Genomic DNA, 18,969 nt, shown 5'->3' with positions numbered 1-18,969 from the left:
GGGCTATGGTGAGGTCTGACTGTGGCTTTAGTGCCCCAAGGGCAGCTGAGAACTCAGGCTATTTACTGCCTTTACTGCCTTTTCTGCTCTCTCCGTGCTGAGAACGGAAATGTGCTGCCCCCTCGTGGGTAAAATTCAGACCAGCCAGAGATGCCAGCTGGGATTCTTGAACCCCACATGGCTGTGGGCCTCAGATGTGGTCTGATACAATTCTTCCTGGAGTCTGCAGCCCAGAGAGGTTCAGGATTTGCCCGGGAGCACACAGCTGGCAATAGCAGAGTCCAGATGAAACCTGGTCCAGTTCTCTCTGACTGTCCCATGCAGTGTCATCCTAGGCAGTATTGTTTTATATCTCTCCAAGGCAGCCCACCTAGGCTGAGGATAGGTGACTTACAGATAGTGCCTGTCCTGGGCAGCCTTTGGGGCATCCCCACAGAACCTCTTCTAGCCCTGGTTCTTGGCTGTGGCCTGGCCTGGCCCTAGACTCAGTGCAGAGCAGATAAGGGACCAAACCTAACTGTCCTGTGTTCCCCAAGGAAAGAGCTACGATGAGACAGTGGATGTCTTCTCCTTTGGGATCGTCCTCTGCGAGGTGAGCTGCGGCACAGAGACCAGGCCTGCATCAGCCGGCCCAGCAGCTTGGCGCCCCAGACCGGGGGCCCCTCCTCCTAAGGATGAGTAACTTGGCACAAAACCAGCACAAGTGGAGGGCTGTGTAGTTTATCCCAGATCTCTTGACACATTCGAGTCCCACTGGTCCCATGAGAAGGCTTGGGTAGGGTTTTGTCAGGTGAGGAAACTAAGGCTCAGAAAGGGACAGCAGCTTGCTCTTAGTCACACAACCAGCGAGGAGCAGGCGGGACTCGGAACTCCACGGGGAAGGGCAGGAAGTTGTTCATGGGGCTGTCCACCTAGCTCTTGGGCCAGATGCAGCCTTTCCCTCTGTGCCCCCTCCCCAGGCCCTGGTGGTGCCCCCACACTCAGCTCAACAAGTAGAAGTGGCCACTCCAGGAAGTGCTAGGCACTGTGGGGTACAGAGAGTCTGGGAAGGATTCAGGAACTTAGCTCAGTCTGCCTTGAAACACTCAGTTGAGCACATATGTTCAGAGGCCTCTGTAACTCCCACAAAGTGGACAATGGTAGAGGAGAGACAAGGGACGGTTGGAATAGGTTTTTAAAATGTTTTCTCTGACAGAGATCATTTGAGCATCTGCTGTGTACAGAGCACTAGGCTGGTACCAAAGGGTTTCAGACATGAATCAGACCCAGCAGCGTGCTTCACAGGGCCTGAACTCCGGCAGGGAACTCAGACAGAGGGGACATCACAGGGCAGGGTCGGGTGTTGGGGAGCTTCCCCTTCACAGGCCAGTTTAGAACCTTGTGCTTCTGCTGCAGTAAGCAGATTCTCAGGGGACAAGTCTGGATTAGCAAGATTTGGAGAGATAGGGGTTGGGAGCAGCACTCTAACCTCGGTTTTTACCTCCCTCTTCTGACCATCCTTCCCTCCTGTCCACACCACCAGCATCCCTCTACCCGGCCATGTGGCTGCACTGTCAGTAGTCCATTCCTAACCACCGTCTTCTCACCTGCAGATCATCGGGCAGGTGTATGCAGATCCTGATTGCCTGCCGCGCACACTGGACTTCGGCCTCAACGTGAAGCTTTTCTGGGAGAAGTTTGTCCCCACAGACTGCCCTCCAGCCTTCTTCCCGCTGGCCGCCATCTGCTGCAAACTGGAGCCCGAGAGCAGGTTGGTGTCCGCTCCTTTCCGCGAACTCCCACAGTCCCGGGATGCTTGCCCAGCCTTTAGCCATCCCCAAGCCCTTCCCAGGTGCAGGGGTGGGAAAGCCTTGAACACAAGGATGTGGCTGTTGACCTCTGAAGCCACCTGATGACTCTGACATGCCAGGTGTGGGAGGGAGACGAGGGCATTGTAGCAGTGACCTGGATGTAGCCCAGAGACAGCCATTAAAAGAAATTTTAACAGAAGGAAGTTCACCCGGACCTCTCCTATGCTTACAGAATAAGTATCTTCATGTTTCCAGTATTCCCACGTCCCATGTCCAAACACACATTTTTTATATAGTTATAATCTCAAATAGAAAAAAGTTTTCTGTTTCACCCTGCATTTTGTTACTACCCAGCCGTCCTGTTTATCATTTCTGTTGACGTCATGAAATGCAATCAGGAGACTGTATGAACGTGTAATATACACAGTGTAGATGTTCAGGGTTTCCTGGTTTCTGCTTGGAGTAGGTATGACTACAGTGAGCGTCTTAATGCGTTTAGCTAATTTTCTCCTTCAAAGAAATCTTTCTTAAATTACCTTTATTATTCTCAGATTATAGCTTTCCTCATTACTCAAGTCACTCTGGGTCTTTTAAAGTTGTGCTTTAGAAAACTAGAATCTTTGCACTTCTGCTATCAAAAATTGGGTCTCTTTTAAAAAACAAAGTCATACCTTAACAAATTTAAAAGAATAGAAATCACTTTAAAAAAGCATGTGTTCAGACTAAATGGAATTAAACTAAAAATTCATAACAAAAATATATCTAAATAATCCCCAAATATTAGGAAAGTAAGCAACACACTTTTCAAAGGACCCATGGGCCAAAGAAGAAGTATCAAGAGAAATTAAAAATATTTGAATTAAATGACAACAAGGATACAATTTATCAAAATTAGTGGGAGGTAGCAAAAGCAGTGCTGAGATGAAGTTTGTAACATTAAATGTATATATTACAGAAGTAGAAGGACAAATGTCCAAATAAGCCGATAAGCACTCGCATAACATGCCTGCTAGGCTGGGCGAGGAGGGCCTGGACTGGACAGGACCAGACTGCCTCTGAGCTCTGACTTAGTAGCTTATCACTGGAAAAGACTGAAAGAGACAGGCTGTCTCAGCAGTGTGTTGGTTTTTTGTTGTTGTTTCCAAAGTAAAGTACATCTTTCCTTTCAGAATTTCTCCTATAAGAAATAGTATATGCATAAACTGTAATATTTTTAAAGAATTGTTATATCACAGTCATGTCTTCTGGTTACATTACTGAGCGCATAACATGCAATTTCAACACCTTTAACTAAAGGTAGCTGGGTTGATGTTAATTAAAAATTGTTATCAAGTAAAAAAAATAAATAAATAAAAAACAAATTCAAACGTTACCAAAATACATGTAGCACAGGAAGTGTATGTTTTCTGTCATCTCCTAACCAGCGTGCTCCTCAACACTCCTCGCTCCCCAGCTCCGTCCTCCCAAAATAACCAGTTGGCACATAATCTTTATTTTTAATTGATTTCCTAAGGCCTACTTTACTGGGATTTGCTGGTGAGAGGCTCAGTATCTTGTTCCTTCATGGGCCAAAGGACTGAAATCCTTCAGTGACACTAGAGTAAGACCACAAGGGGGAAATTTGAAGCTCCACAATATTCTCAGTCATTCTAAATATATCTCTCTTTAATTCATTCAAACAACATTTGCTGAGTGCTTGCTAGTGCCAGACACCGTGTGAATAAAACCAAGGTGCCTGCGGGGACCTGCTTTCCAATGAGGGGAAGTGATAAACAGTCCACACAACAAACTGTTGAATGTGAAAAGTGACAGGTGCTCTGGAAAAAGGAGTCAAGCCGAGAAGAGAGGATTGTTTAGGGTACAGGTGGTCATGTTAAATACGATGATTGAGGGGAAGATGTAGCTCAGTGGAAGAGCACTTGCTTAGCATGCATAAGGTCCTGGATTCAATCCCCAGTACCTCTATTTAAAAAAAAAAGAAAACAATAGTTTAAATAAATAAATAAATACGATGATCAGAGTGGGCCTTGCTAAGAAGGGGACAAGGTGTTTAAGCAAAAACAAGGAGGAGGCGGAAGAGTGAGCCCGAGATGTCTGGGGTTCCAGGGCAGCTGAGCTGTTCCCACGGCACCAGGGACCAGGCATTGGCTTTCTCCTTGGGAAGAGCTACCGAGTCTGTGAAATGCCCCTTCCTGGGCAGATCTGTTGATGCGGAAACAGTCTGAGAGCTGGAAAGCATCTTTAAAAGGGCACTTAGTCCAGTCCCACGATTGCATTTTCTTCAACATCCAAGAGTGGGTTTTTTCCTCCTGGACTTCCACTTTTTGAGCTGCCCCTCCTCGAGCCAGGCCAGAGTTATTCTCTCTTATTTTCACAGTTATATTATCGCTGTTTCCCACAGAGGTGCAACGTGGTTAAGGGGCTTGCCCAAGGTTGTACACCTAGGAAGTGGCTGAGCCGCAGGCCTGGGTCCCTTCTGTGCCTCCACAAGGCCCTGCCCATATCTCATCTGTCTCCAACTCCTTTTCTTTCTAGACCGGCATTCTCAAAACTGGAGGACTCCTTTGAGGCCCTCTCCCTGTACCTGGGGGAGCTGGGCATCCCGCTGCCTGCAGAGCTGGAGGAGCTGGACCACACTGTGAGCGTGCAATATGGCCTGACCCGGGACTCGCCCCCCTAGCCCTGGCCCAGCCCCCTGCGGGGGGGCGTTCCACAGCCAGCACTGCCCCCTCTGTGCCCCACCCCTGCTGTGGGCAGGGCCGTCCGGGCTTCCTGTGGATTGGCAGCTTGTTTAGAAGCAGAACAAGCCATCCCTTCTACCTCCCCAGGAGGCGAGCGGGGGCAGCACCAGGGCAGCGCATCTCCTAGGTTCTGGGACCTGGTTACTGTCTGTAAATCCAGCACTCGCCTAAAAGCTGTGAAGAAGAAAAAAAAGACAAAAACAAAAAGCCTGGTCCCTGTGCCAGGAGGAATCTGTTACTGGTGACCACTCCGGAACTCCCTGGCGGTGGGATTCCGGGAGGCTCTTGTACTTACACTAATCAGTGGGACCTGGACCTGCTGGGCAGGATCCCAGGTGAACCTGCCTGTGGGCTCTGAAGCCCCTGATCCAGCGGGTGGAGGAGGACTTCATGTGCAAGCATGGAGGAGCGAAAGCAGCAATCCAGCGATGAAAGATGACAGTGGTGCTACTGCCTTGCACTCCATGTCCCGCCCTCCCCGGGACAAGGGTTGAGGGAGTAGGTTTTGAAGAGTCCCTTAGTCTGTCTTTGGTGGATCTGACCAGGAATCGGGGGAAGGGCTGGTTTCTGTTCACTTCCTGAGCCCAGGGGCCACATCAACTCAAGGGGGAGCTCCCGCCTGTGTTCTCAAACTGTGCTGCTGGAGACTGAGATCTTCTGGGGAACATCCTTTCTGCCTGCAACAAGGAGTCAGCCGCAAGTGCAGGAAGAGGCTGAGGTTGGAAGGAAGGCGGCCCTGCCCTCTAGAAAGCCCTGTATCCTAGGATCCTGGCTGCTGTCGCTCATTCCCTGGTGGGCACCTCTGTCAGAAGCCCCAGACATTTTGCTCAGTGCGTTCTGGAGGACGGTGTGGCTCGTCGCAGGCCCAGCCTATGGGGCAGGGGGTGGGAATCACAGCAATCTCCTGGCCCTACCCTTTTGGCAGCCACTGCTCACCCCTCACTGTGCCTAGTGCAGGCAGCAACTTGGGTGGGGAGAGGTGGTGGCAGAATCCCAGAGTGGAGGTGCTGGGGAAGGCCGCTCCCCCAGCTGGGCTCTCCGGCTTCTACCTTCCGTGTTGGCTGGCCCAGCTCACAAGCTCCTGGCCCCAGCCTCCTGAGCCACAGCACATCCTCTCTGAGTGCTGGGGACACCCTCCACCCGGCTCCCAGAGCTAGGGGGTCTTCAACACAAGTAGATTTGCCTCCACCTAAATGTGACCTTGCAGCCTATTTAACAAATTAGCAGTGGGTTTGGGATATTACTGCAGTATGTGGTGGTTGTATCGGGGGTGGGGGGAGGAGGCGGGGGGAGTGATCCAGAAGGATGGTTGCTGTTAAAACTATCTTGTTGTTGTATCTGTGGGGTGATATGTGAAATACTGTACATAGACCTGGTGAGTTGTGCGGTTAGATGTCATCTCTGGCCAGAGTTTCCTTGCTGTGTAGACCATACTTAGGTGTGGAGTGTGCAGGTTTGCTGGAGGCTCGAGCCCTGGGCTCCCAACGACAGCAAGTTGGCATCAGGGGGCTGGTTGTGCCTCAGCGGTCCCCAGCAAGCATGGGAGTGGTGGGCCCAAGCTGGGCCATTGAGCAGACCAAATAAATTAAGCAGTTAACGTAACTGATGATACTGAGAGTGAAAAAGTGACTTGCAGCTTGGCTCAGGGAGATGCGTGTGGAGGGTGTGCTTCTTGCTTCTGCACAGGGGACCTGTTGTGGAGGGGCAGGGTGATCTGGCTAGTGGGATCTTGGACACAGTATGTATCCATGTACCCAAAGGTGATTTCTCCCAAAGCTAGAGTCCAACTTAAGGACAGGATCTGGTTCCTGGAAAAAACTGATGCTCTAGGGTGCCCCTTGCTTGTAGAGCTGCAGAGCGCTGTCTTGGTGTGGGCAGAGGTCACCCTGGGTACCTGAGAGGCTGAGAACCTGCTGTGAAATCCCCACTTAAAAGCCCAGCAAAATCCTGTGGGCAGCTGCTTCTGGAGCCCAAGGAGCCACCCCTACAGGGACCTTCCTCAGCCCAGAGATGCTCCTGGGAGCCCAGGACCCATTCCCCCATACACACCCATCCATCCCTTGGCAGCACCCCACCCCCACCCCGGTCTCCAGTGCCTGCCAAGGGCTGCCTGGATGTTCAACTACCTCCACCTCGGAAAGAATGCTGAAGGGGAGAGAATTCGCAGTGACTGACTGCCCTTCGGGCCGCTGCACCCCCACCATTCCTGCGGCTTCAACCTGAAAGATTCCTGGTGATGACTGTGTGGAGGCTGCGGTTACCAAGCATTCAGGTGTTGCCACCTCCCAGGTGCAGGGCCAGGGCGAAGGAGCTCGCCACACAGGTGTGGACAAGGTAACCAAAAACTTCCCAACTTTTGGGAGGAGTTTCCTGGCACCTTACAAAAACTTGGCAACATGGAGTCTTTTTTTTTCCCCAAATTTATTTCTGTAAGTCAAATGCAGAGCCATTTCCTGCACTTTATACGCAGGTGTCAGAATGAGGTATATAAAACATGTACACAGAGAAGTGCTTTTATAGAAAAGTAGAAACCAGTAATGTTCCCTTCTGCATCGCTGCCACTAAGGGACCCCCTGAGGCCTAGGTCCCCTCAGCAAATCGCTCCCAGGAACAGCCTGCTGAGACTGGGTACCATTAACCGCCTCTCCACATCAGGCAGTTGGAAGGGCTTTGGGAAGGAAGGTCTATGGACAGGGAGCACTGCTAAGGCCTCCAAGTGTGACATCAGGGCTTGGAGGCCCTGCCAAGCCACAGGAACAGTGCAGCAGGTGCCTGGGGAAACGCTACCCTCCTCTCGGCTGCACCAGCACTTCCCCTGTGACCCTAAGCGTCACTTTCCCCCACTGAGCCCCTCTGTCCAAAAGGCTTGAGGAACCCTAAGGTCCCTTCCAATGGTTCTCTGATTGTTTTACAAGTTAAGGGCTGTGACCCTAGCCCTACTACCCCACAGGAAGGCGCTGACCTAGAGGCCACAGACACCTGCAGACCCAGACCACGGCAGGGACAAGTCCTGAAGCATCTGTCACCTGCCTCAGCTGGTTTCCAGGTCAACCTCTCTTCGGCTGCAGCTCACAAGGCCCCACCCACAGTGTAATTCCGGTAGGTCCACTAGCTGCTGTTTCACCCCTGAAAAATGCAGGGGCCACGGTCCACCCTGAATAGATACTGTCTGGGGCATCCCAGGTCCACTACAGCCCCATGGCCTGAGGCAGTTGTGGGTCCTTCTCCACCCTCTTCCTCTGGAATGTTCAGTGCGATTCTTCCCTTCCTTTCCTCTCGAAACAGGAAGAGTCCCTGGGCCTGCACCTGGCCCAGGGTTGTCAAGGCACATCACTGTCAACAGCCCCCCACCCCGCCTCAACCCCATCCTCAACCCACAGTTCTGACTTTCGTACAGACTCGTTTCTCAGAGGTCAGTAGGGAATTGCATCCCAAATATTAAAAAAACTAAATATACTTTTAAAATGCTGCCTCCTGACTGACTTGACCTGAACTATGACTAACAGTGTGTGCCACTCAAGCCCACGGAGGACAACAGCAGAGGCAGAGGCTGAGGCTGAGGCCGTCTTGGACAATGAAGCACAGGGGAGCTGGGGGAGCTCCCCATCTGTCCCTGGTTCAGTTCCGGGGCAAGGCAACGTCTGGGAGCCCCTGTCAGCAGCACTGCAGTGGGGGCCGCCGCTGTCTTCATCCACAGGCAAAACCCTACTCCAAGGGGTGGAGGTAGAGCCCTGGCAGGACCCTACCCAGCTTCACTCCAGCCCACAGTGCCCCTGCTTGTGTCTTAGGATTCACCAAAAACAAATGGACCAAAAAAAAAAAAGTGAGGGGTTTTAACCACAACAGAAAGTGTCGATCCTCCCAGCCACAGGAGGGTAGGTGGTCCTGCACCAGTGTCTGTGTGGGCTCCTGCCCAGGGTCGGGGGCTCAGGCGCCTGGAGTGCCTGCCTGGCCCATGAGAGGGGCACTGCCCTCCTGAAGGCCGACCGGAGTCTGGCTGGCGTGGACCACCACGGTCCTCTCGTCCACGAGCTCGCAGGTGGGGTTGGTGAAGGCAGACAGGGGCAGGGTGATTCGCTGCATCTCCCTCTCACACACTTTCTGCTCGTGCTGCTCTTTCAGATCCTTGCCCCTGCGGGAAAAGAGGCAAGCATTCAGGCTGCACCCCCTGCAGGGCGGCTCTGCTCCTTAGATGGCATCCTGAGGCCTGGTGGGGGGCCAGCTGTGGGCACAGCCAGTCAGGAGCTTGCGTCCAAGATTTCTAGTTTGCCAGACTGCCTTGACTCAACAAGGTGCCCCTATACCTTGGGTCTCTGCTTCCTCATCTGAAAATGGGGGCCACGCCCCACACAGTTGCAGTGGGGCTCCACGAAGATACTCTAGAGGAGGGAGACTCTTAAAGCAAGACAGAGTTTTTGCTTCTTCAGCCCAAGGTGCCACAAGACCCAGAGAGCTCTCCCAGCCCTCACCCACAGTGCTGTCCAGAAGACTGACCTGACCATCCTGTTCTGAGACAGCTGTCACCACAAAGTCCCTGAAGGTGTGAGCCCTGGCAAGAAACAGGGACCACCCCCAATCTATACAGGGGACAAAAAGGACTCTGAGGGCTGCTCAGGTCAATGGGAAACTGAGACAGTGACCACCGGGCCTGAGTCTTCACATGCCTTCCACTTCTCATGGGGCTCAGTGACCCAGTCAGGCCATGGTGTTGCCCACTCTGCTCGGGTGGAGAGCTCCCTCCACGCTAAGGATTTGATGTATGTTATCTCACCTCATTCTCTGCTGAACCCTAACAATTAGGTCTTATCATTCATTTTACAGGTGAGGAAATAGCCCAGAGAAGCTGAACTCCACGGATGACATGGTGGGCTCAAACCCAAGGTGGGCACTGGACTCTGGCTGATGCTCAAGAGAAGTTCTATCCCAAAGAAATGGGACAGAGACTCACAAACCCAGTCTTCTGGCTGTACCTGTGGGGTTTGGTGAGTGCCTAGCACACTACACACCAGAACCAGCACCCGGAACCCAGGTCAGCATCCTCTGACGCCAGCAACTGGACACATGGGCTCAGTTGTCAGAGGAGGAAATCTTCCTGGACTCTTCCCACCCGCAAAGAGGCCTGGAAACAAGCAGCTAATGGATGATCTGGTGCAACAACACGGGCCTGCTGCGGTCCTCCGGGAGAGATGGCGAGATGAAGCGGGGTGCACATCCACTGCAATGACAGTCTCCAGAGACCAGAGAAAGTGCTGAGAAAACAGCAGTGGTCGGAGAGGGAAGAGTCTGCACAGATGCTTCAGAACTGTCTTTAAATCAGCCCATTATCCTGAGCTCCAGTACCAGCCCAGCCTTGGCTGTGTGACACTTGGCCTCAGAGCCTTGGTTTCCTCATCTGTGAAATTGTGATATACTACCTGCCTCCAAATAAGACAGTGAATGTGAAAGCATTTCAAAGACAGTGGAACTGCTGTAAAACTCAAGGGAAAGCTATTACAATCTGCCTGAATATGACTTGACTCACCAAGCAACGTTATCTTGATCTGGTTTACCAAGGAAACTCTATCCTGAGTCAAGTATTGTTTATGTGACCTCAGCCACTCCCCTCCTCTCTGGGCCTTAATTTCATCATCTGTGAAACAGAGCTGGATCTGATAACCTCCAGGGCCCCAAACATCCTGTGAGATCCCCTGCAGGACGTGTGCTCTGACTCCGTTTCTCACTGTGAGGTCACAGAGGGCAAACCTAGGAGCTCATCTCCCTGGGTGCCCAAGTGTGTAAGCCTGCAGCTCTTGTCCATCCTTCTTGTCAGGCTCAGTAGCAGACACCACTGGCTCCTATAGCAGTGACCCCCAGAGTGCCCCGTGGGGACATGGAGGGCTGTGGGGTCAGGGCTGTCTGGACCAAGTGCACCCCAACTCACAGCCTGAGAGTCACTTTGCCAACGGGCACTGCTTGTCCGTGACAACACCTGCCTCGGTAACGAAACCAAGAGCTAGATTCATCAAGGCTGCCCATGTCAGGAGAGGAAGGTCTGGGTTTAATTTTATTAAGGGAGCCCCTGAGCCAGCAGAAAACCAAAAGGCAATTCACAAACAAAGCAGACCATCCAAGTGTCTTGTGCCAAGGCCTGAATTTCAGGATCTAAGGGGCTGGAGGAAAAGGCAAAGCAGGAACTCACACTTTCTGAGGACCTACTAAGGTGCCAGGAAATGGCCTTCCCATCATCAGCAGAAAAGCTGCCTGTGCACCTACTGGATGCCACACATTTTATACATGTCCCTCCCAACTCTGCAAGACTGCAGGTATCATCCACATTTTACAGATGAAGAAACTGAGGCTTTGGAGTCTCCAAAGCCCCGCTCTCCTCAGCTACCCCCTTTATGAAGTGTCTGGCTGTGGTCAGCAGAGCCGTTGATGACGGTCAGGCTGCATCACACACAAATATCTAGGGGGTAAAAAATCAATGCCAATTAATGGGGCAGAGCTGGGCTGGAGGAGCAGCCCAGGGTAAGTAAAGGAAGCAGGTGCTGGGACTCATTGGGGTTACAGTCTCTCCCATCTAGAAGCCTCAGAACACACTCAGCCCCACGTGCATCCTGTTAATGGTGCCTGTGAGTCCTGGAGGTGCACTGGCTGCCCCCAGCTCCTCCTGAGGTCTGAGAGAGGCCACCATCAGGTGGCTCAGCCCCTTCTTGCTGCCTAGGGGGGCAAGGGGGGCAACCAGGCTGCTGTCTGGCAGCCATGAAAGAACAAAAGACTTATTCACTGACTCAGCTCCCTCCTAAATGGGCAGAGTGGTGCTGACTTAGTTTTTCCCTTGCCTTTATATCAGAAAATACATGCTCCCTCTGGAGCAAGCACAGACACTGTGCTCGGGGCAGGGGCAGGGAGCAGCAGACCGGCCACATGAACCTGGTGGCCTAGACGACCAAGACACAGATCTCCCAGGCTGAGCCCTCACCGGTCCAGGCCTGCCGCCCTTCCTCCCAGAAAGGAAGCCTGGTGCCTGGCTGCCCCTGCCCCACTCCCCTGGCTCGGAGAAGGCTCCATCCATTAGCTCCATCCAAGGCTTGGGGCAATTCTGTCCCTGACTGCTCCGGGGCCAGGAATGGGAGCTGGGCTGGCCAGAAAGAGCAGGCATGGACGGAGCTGCTGCCGGTGTCTGACTTCCTCTTGGGGGGTGACACAGGCAACTGAGACCTCCTTCAGGCAACGCGGCTTTCTTCAAACTATTACATAACTCAGCCACTGCTCTTTTCTCAGTCAGTAGCAGTGCCCTGCCACGCGGCCACTTAGGACAAGTTCCTCAGGGCAGCTGACGTCACAAACACCAACTGCATGCCCAGACTACGCTAATTTCATCCTCACAACCAAGCTATACGGCGTCTATTAGGATCTCTGTTTCAGGGACGGGGAGGCAGAAGCAGAGATGTTCAAGCAAATGGGATTGAACCCCGTACTGCCTGCAGCCACCAGCAGGTAATACTGTCTTTTCAGGAAATATTAGAGCGGGGAGGACCACAGCTAACCTGCCCTGACACTATTTTACAAATGAGGAAATCAGAGAGCGTAAATGACTTGTCCAGTGTCACACCCAGAACTGGTGGCAGTTCCAGAACTAGATGCTGGCTATTTTTTTTTTGGAAAGTTTCTATTTTTCCTACTGTCCTTTGTAATCCAAAGCGAAGCCTGCACGCAGCCCCTGGGCCTTGCTGGACTTTGGGGAGATACTGGCAATCCTTAGACACACCTGGTTGGCCATGTAGTTCAGACACAGCATTTAACTCCTCTAGGTCTCAACTCCTCACTGTGAACAGTGTAAAAGTGACCCCTCTGGTGTGGTCATGAAGCTCGGGCGTGACCATCAGGGAAGGGCATTCAGAGGGGCTTCACTTACTAAGAGCATGAGATAAATGCTGGCTGCTAGAGTGGTTATTTAACTTGATTGGTGTCCTACTGGTTACATTTAATACTTATGACAGCCTGGGGCGGGGTGTGGAGGTGGGATACAGCCCATTGAATAGGCAAGAAACTGAGGCTCAAAGGAGTGGCAGGACTGCACACACTGGCACTTTCCAGAACACCCTGTTCTCTGACTTTGGGCAGAGATGGGAGCTGAGAGCTTGCCTCCAGCCCACATGCGGTTTCCTGTTGTACGGCTTGTGCTCAGAGCACTTTTGCTGAGGAAAGGGGTGGTCCGGTGGTTAGTGACGGGGATTCTGGTGACTTGGTGCCTCACCCTGAGTTTACCGGAAAGTAAATACAAGGCTCTGAGGCAGTTCTGTGACAGCCTAGAGGAGCAAATCTAGAAGAAAAAGCCTTGCCTTCCTCACTGGGCATGAGAACTGAGCATGCATGCAATTAAGGACGTTCAGTAGTCTGTTTGAGCACCTGGAGGCCTGGATACTGTCACAAGGTTGGAGGAGAGCCAACCGCTGTCCAGTAGCTGACGAAGGAGGACATATTTTAAGAGCTAAATTCAGCCAACACAGTTTGGGTCTGACTACGACTGACAGCCAGGGCCTCCCCATCACTTCCTCTAACTCTCTGAAACAAGCAAGCAGGTGCCCCTGGACCTACCTGCCACATCAGCCATCCCACTGGGGCACCTACCTTGCGCAGGGAGTCAGGAGACCCTCTCGGGTCAATACTTCACCTCTTTTAACCTCTGCTTCCTGAATCGTAGATCAGAAAAGGAAGAAAGCCCAGAGAGTGGCTGGTACAGCACCCATGTTTTACAGGAAAGAGAAACAGCTATGGTTTACTGACCACTTGCTTTGGGCTAGGCAGCCATGTGCCTCAGCCCCAGCAGTGCCCCGGAGGAGGGACCGGAAGCAACCTGCCCAAAGTCACAGAGACTGCTCGTTAGTGGCAGGGCTGAGACTTGGATCCACCAAATGCTAGGTGTGTAACCTCAAGCAAAGTACATACCCTCTCTTGTCTCAGTTTCCAAATCTATAAACTGGGGGTGATAAGGGCACTTACCCCATAAGGGGTGATTGTCGGAATGGAGTTACAGTATGTGTCTGGTGTGAAGCAGTGCCTGGCCTCTGTTAACTGTGACTGCTGCTACTGCTGCTACTGCTGTTATTATTCTTACCCAACTTTTCACCTGTAAAATGAGGAGCTTGACTACATCACCTCTAAGGGCACCCTAGGTTTATTTAATGCTGGCTGATCCATGGGCTGTGGGCTCAGGCATGGTCCTCAACACTGGAAAACGCAGGCCATCATGTCAACTTCCTGTATAGGAAGCCTTCCCAGACCACAGAAGAGAAATATCACAGATACTCAGGTCTGGAGGTCAAATCCCCTGATTTTGCCCAAGATTTTTTAAGTAATTTTCCCAGAGTTTTTACAACCAATGTTGTAAAAATGAGCATGACTCCAGCTTATCATCATGCACCAGTCGCTGGCTTTGAGAGCCTGTTTCACACGGTATCACAGGGGACCTCTCAAAATAAGCATTCTTCTTCTTGCTGTCCAGCCACAGGTTACGTCCCTGAGTTTCCCAGGTAGCCTCTCTGACTTTCTTATAAGTGGTGAGGAGTAGCAAACAGGCTCCCTATCCTCTAACTCACTTTCTCCTGCCCTAGAGGAGATCCCTCTGTTTTGGCTCAGGACACTCAAGCCCCACCTGCAAAAGCAGTGGCTGGGAACCTTTTCTGATAGCAGAATTTTAAAACTCACAGAAAGAATGCTATCTCTGGGAGGCTGCAGTGGGAGCCCAGCCTAATTTCTACAGGGCCACTAAATTCCATGCCAGGCAATCTGGATCAGACAGCAGAGAATCTGGTGTCAAAAGAGCTGGGTTTGAATCTAGCCACTCCCAGGCAGAGTAACCCTGGGCAAGTCACTTTACCTTTCCAATGAAGGCTTCCTCACTTGTAAGACTCCCTCACAAGCTTTTGGGTGAGGAGTAAAGACACCAAAGGAAAGGGTTGGTCCTCTTCCAACACCTCACTTCCTTTATGGGTAAGGATGCCACAAAGGAGTCCGGTTTGACTTTGTGTACCTTCCTCCCCTTCTCGCAGAGAGCCCGGAATAGAAGCTACTGACCTCTTGTAGGTGTAACCGAGGACAATGCCAGCTCCAATGGCGATGATGATCACCATCATGGTAACACCCAGCACATAGCCTGCCAAGGACAAGACACAAGGTCCCATTAGCTCCACCCCAGAAAGCAGATTTTCACGAGGAATCCCACAAGGACAGGGGTGGGCAGTCATACCCAGGGTTCCCAGGTCCTTTTTCTCCTTGGGGTTCACTCGCACCCGCTGGCTGATCCCAATTACTGGCTGCACGGCTGCTGCCTCGCTCCGGGCAGGCAGGGTGTTGGCGGGGGCAAACACCTGCACCTCGTCTCCTCTGAGCACTTCAGACGTCTCCTTGGTTTCTGTTGTAGAGGTTGGCGGGCCCTGGGAAGTGGTCTCTGGAGGTGAAGTGGGAAACAGCTCTCATCAGAGAGTGGCCTGAGTTTTGGGGGAGACAAGGGGACCCACCTTAGGCCCACCACACAAAATCAAGCCCTGCCCTAGAGGCAAGACCAGGCCTAAGGGCTGCACCATAGTTGGGGCACAGGTGAGGGGAAGGTCATGGCAACGGACCTCTCCTGCCTCCTACGTCTTCATCTGTTCAAATCCTTGCCATCTTCCAAGGCCCAGCTCAGCTGACGTCTTCTCCAGGGGTCCCTTCTCTACGCCAGGAGACAATCCATGACTCCGTATAGTGATTTACAATGTTGTGTTAGCTCACATGTGTTGAGCCCACACTTTATGCCAATCCCTATGTTATATACTTATATATCCCCTTTAATCCTAGAGAACTGTCTTGCTGCCCCGGGAGCTACAAGCCTGCACCTCGGAGTCTAAGAAACTTGGACTCAAATATGGACCCTGCTGCCCCTGCCTTTGGTAAATCGCTGAACTTCTCCGAGGCTCAAATCCCCCAAACTGCCTCTTCCCGGGGGCATGGTGGGGAGGGAGCTGTGAGGAGAGTGCCTAGAACGCAGCACTAACGGTCCGCAAACGCTGAGGAACTCGCTCAGGGCGTGGGCCCGGGACCGCGCCTCCGGGACACCCCAGGCGGCGCGCAGGACCCGGAGTTCGGCCGAGGGGCGGGGCCTCGCCTCCCACCGTTGTTTACAAGGGGCTCGCGGAGGATGAGCTCATTCCGGGCGGCGGCGCCGGCCAATGGGCTTCGGGATCGCGGCCTGGAGACAGCCCTGGCCAATCGGACGGGGCGGGGGCGGGGCCGGGCCGGCCGGCGTCGCGCGGCCGCACGTGCGCTGCGGGTGCAGCGGCCGCTCCCAGGAAGCCGGGGGCGCGGGGTCCCGGGCGGGTACCTGGGCAGTGCAGGCCCTCGCAAGGCCGCTTCTCGGGTGCGCCGGTCTCGCCGCTGACGTAGCACCAGGGCCCGCGCGGGTCCTGGTCCGGGTTCCGGCAGTAACTGTGGTTGCCGGCGCCTGGGAGGGGAGAGAAGGAGCATGGGCCGGGGTCGGGGCCGGGATGCGACCACCGCCCGCCTGCCGCCCGAGACCGGCACTCACCAGACTCGGGGACAGGTGCCAGGCCGCTCTGCACGTCCAACCAGTTGAGGCAGCGGACGCCCGGCGCGGGGAAGGGCTGGTCCGCCCGGTACAGGTGGCCGTTGTCCCAGAAGCAGCCTGTGAGGAAAAGGAGCCCCCGGACACTGAGTGGCGGGCAGGGGAGCCCGGGCCACCCCGGCTGGGAGCTCCTGCCCTCACGTGGGAAGCCCCGCCCGAGCCTCGCAGGGCTGTTGTGAGGCCGGAAAAGAAGGGAGAGAGCGCGTGAATAGCCCCTAGCCGGTGTCCGGCCCTCAGCACTCAGACAACGGTCGCTTTTTCTTCTTTTTTTTTTTTTTTTTTTTTTTTTCCTGTAAGCCGGAAAGCACTGCACGAGAGCGAGGGGTTGTTGCTCTGGAACTTGTGGCCACTTCGGAGGAGGGAGCGGGGAGCTCTGGGTTCAGGGCCCTCTGTGGAGACGGTGGGAGTTTGGGGTCGGTGGGGAGCCAGACCCGAAAGGCATCCCCGCGTTGTCGTTCCATGTTACATAAACTCTGGCGTTCCCGTCTCAGCGCATGAAGCCACACTTCCACAGGCAGCACTCCCTCCCGAGAGAATGCTACAAAAGCCCCGATTCAGTCAGGCAAAAGAGCCTCAAACGGAGGGAACCTGCCTCGCCGCTGCCTGGATGAGACTCCAAACTCCCACTCCCCTCAGCGGGAGAGCCGCAGGAAGAGGCTGGGGAAGAAGGGCCTGCGCTCTGGGGACACCGTGCAAAGCCCCCGAAAAGAACAGGACTTAGGAGTGGGGGAGATGAACCTGCCAAGTTCCATCCACTCCTGAGCCACAGGCAAGGAAAAGGAAAAAGTGGCTACTTGCCTTTGTTCTTAATGGCAAAGATGGAGCTGCAAGCTCCTGGCAGGGAAAGGAGAAAGGGAAGAAAAAAAAAAAAAAGCTTTCATGGGACAACAGGAACCTGCTAAAAGCTCCGTTTCCTGTCATCTTCCTTCCTGCTTGGGAAATAGTGAGCTTTACCCTTTCTGCTTCATTAAGTTGGTGCAGAAAGTAAAGACTGTAATCTCACCTCCAGATCCATAGGCTTCTGCCAGGAGCATGTTGCTGACGAGAATCGTTTGCACCCAGGCCAACAGCATCCTCCCTCACCTCCTCCGTCCCGCAGGTGACTGACCAACCAGGGTCCAGCCGGGGTCCCCTTGGCGGCGGCTCAGCCTCCCTTTCCCAGCCTTGCAGTCAGACCTGCCCTTGCTACGCTCTTCTGGTAAACAGCCTCTCTTTAGAACTGGGAGCTTCCCAGCCAGCTTGCTGCAGCGAGGTGTTTTTTTCAGCGAAAGGCGCCCCCTGGGTCCTAAGCCTCCTATGCCCAGCTCGATCACAACTCTGAGCCAAGAGAGGAGCTCAGCCAAGTGAAGAGAGGCAGGAAAGTTCAGGTTGTGCTTAGCAGTGGTTCAGCTTGAGACCTGCGCTGGCTGCACCCGGGGGCGTTTCATCTCTTCTGTTTCCATTTGTGTGAGTACAGAAAGAATAATTTTGTCAAGAGGCATCATTAGGGGGCAGAGGGGTTGGAATTATAGTCACTAAAGCAGAACAACTTAGAACATGCTAGCTGCAGACCAGGGGGAGCTCCAGAAGCAGAGAGGGCACAGATAAGAGCATCCGGGTGGAAGGAGCTCTTTATACCCATTCTTGAAAAAGAAAAAGGGCTGGTTTATACATGTTTATGAACACTGACTTTTTTTTTTTCATAGTGTAACTTTGCCAGGGTCGGATCAGTCACATGCCTCTGCTTATATTTGGGATTTGGGTTGTCATATATAGTAGGAATACAGAAGAGGGGGTCTCTTTAGTTGAAAACACATGTGATGCAAACATTGGAATCTTTGCTCAGCTGTGTTTAATAGTCTGGCCCCCAAATTCATATAGAGGAAGTTAAGTACCATGTTTGCTTCCCCACTCCACCCCCCATCCTGTGGGAAATCCATTTGCAGCAATTTATATCCATCCTTAAACCTCACCACATCCATATGACTGAGACCTTTTGGAGTTAGGTGGCAGGGCTGTCTTCCTGTTTGGCTGACAGCTCCAGTTCCCAGGCAGCCTCAGTAAACTGAGAGAGATAGAGCCCAGTGATTCACCAAGACTACCTTGTGACTCAGGCAAATCTCAAAATAGACATGGGAGAGTGTTTCTGTCTGAGAGCTTGCATCTCGAAGGAAGGCAGTAATTCAGGGAGGAGGAGAAAAAAAAATTTGTAAGTTTCAAAAGTTTTATGAAGGAATAAAGCTGATGTCAAACCAACTAATCCGAAGTGAATTTGAATTCACGCCAGTCAGATTTCAGACACAGAAAGGACAGAGAAGTTTCATTTACTCTCTCAAGACGTTTGCGGACCACATTTGATTCCTTCGGTTCATTCATTAAGAGGTGTTACTTTGTTTTTGCAGTCTCTCTCCCATCTCCCCACACGAGCATCTGATCTGACTACTGACTTGATACCCCCTGGGAGTTACACCGTTAAGTCTGTAAACTTACACACGTATACACAGATACGCCCCAAATTGCAGAATTTACTCTTCTAACTTAATGTTCAGGGGTCTTTTTTTTTTAACATTTTTACTAATTTTCCAAAAATTTTAAGCACCTACTACATGCTAGCTATAGTTCTGGATATAGAGATACTGAGAATATATCTGTGAACTAAATAGTTGAAATCTCTTCCTTCATGGTACTTATATTCTAGTTGGGAAAGACTAATGACAAATATATAAAATGTCAGATGGTCTTTCATGTTATGAAAAAAGGTGAAACAGCGTAAGAGGGAGAGGGTAACGGCAATATTTCACCGGCTGAAGAAAGACTGCACTAAGGTGTTTCCACAGGCAGAAGGCTGAAGGGG

At 52.5% G+C, this 18,969-nt stretch overlaps 3 protein-coding genes across 10 annotated transcripts in view; 2 read left to right on the top strand and 1 right to left on the bottom strand.

Annotated features, from left to right (window-relative positions):
- LIMK2 (LIM domain kinase 2) overlaps window positions 1-6,133 on the top strand; it is a 51,975-nt gene extending 45,842 nt beyond the window's left edge. For both annotated transcript variants that reach the window (XM_006218036.4, XM_006218037.4), the window contains 3 exons: window positions 537-592; window positions 1,593-1,750; window positions 4,326-6,133. In XM_006218036.4, coding sequence (XP_006218098.1) covers window positions 537-592; window positions 1,593-1,750; window positions 4,326-4,470 — 359 coding nt within the window. In that variant the 3' untranslated portion in view covers window positions 4,471-6,133. The remainder of the gene's footprint in view (window positions 1-536; window positions 593-1,592; window positions 1,751-4,325) is intronic.
- An 800-nt stretch (window positions 6,134-6,933) lies between these two features.
- Window positions 6,934-17,280, bottom strand: PIK3IP1 (phosphoinositide-3-kinase interacting protein 1). Its single transcript, XM_031670232.2, has 6 exons — window positions 17,140-17,280; window positions 16,080-16,196; window positions 15,876-15,995; window positions 14,763-14,963; window positions 14,591-14,669; window positions 6,934-8,663 (listed from the first exon to the last, which is right to left on the bottom strand). Exons 1-6 carry the CDS (start codon window positions 17,207-17,209, stop codon window positions 8,459-8,461), a joined length of 792 nt encoding a protein of 263 aa, XP_031526092.1. The 5' UTR covers window positions 17,210-17,280; the 3' UTR covers window positions 6,934-8,458.
- LOC140690926 (uncharacterized) overlaps window positions 10,237-18,969 on the top strand; it is a 65,463-nt gene continuing 56,730 nt past the window's right edge. For 3 of the 7 annotated variants that reach the window (XR_012066305.1, XR_012066301.1, XR_012066299.1), the window contains exons 1-4: window positions 10,237-12,010; window positions 13,273-13,435; window positions 14,566-14,690; window positions 15,353-17,582. The gene's annotated coding sequence lies outside the window, so the exon portion shown is untranslated. The remainder of the gene's footprint in view (window positions 12,011-13,272; window positions 13,436-14,565; window positions 14,691-15,352; window positions 17,583-18,969) is intronic. The other 4 variants (XR_012066303.1, XR_012066302.1, XR_012066304.1 and 1 more) reach the window with 4 other exon arrangements.

Source organism: Vicugna pacos, chromosome 32 (assembly GCF_048564905.1).
Source record: "Vicugna pacos chromosome 32, VicPac4, whole genome shotgun sequence".
In the NCBI taxonomy this organism is placed as follows: Eukaryota; Metazoa; Chordata; class Mammalia; order Artiodactyla; family Camelidae; genus Vicugna; species Vicugna pacos.
This window is presented reverse-complemented; position numbering and strand designations above follow the sequence as displayed.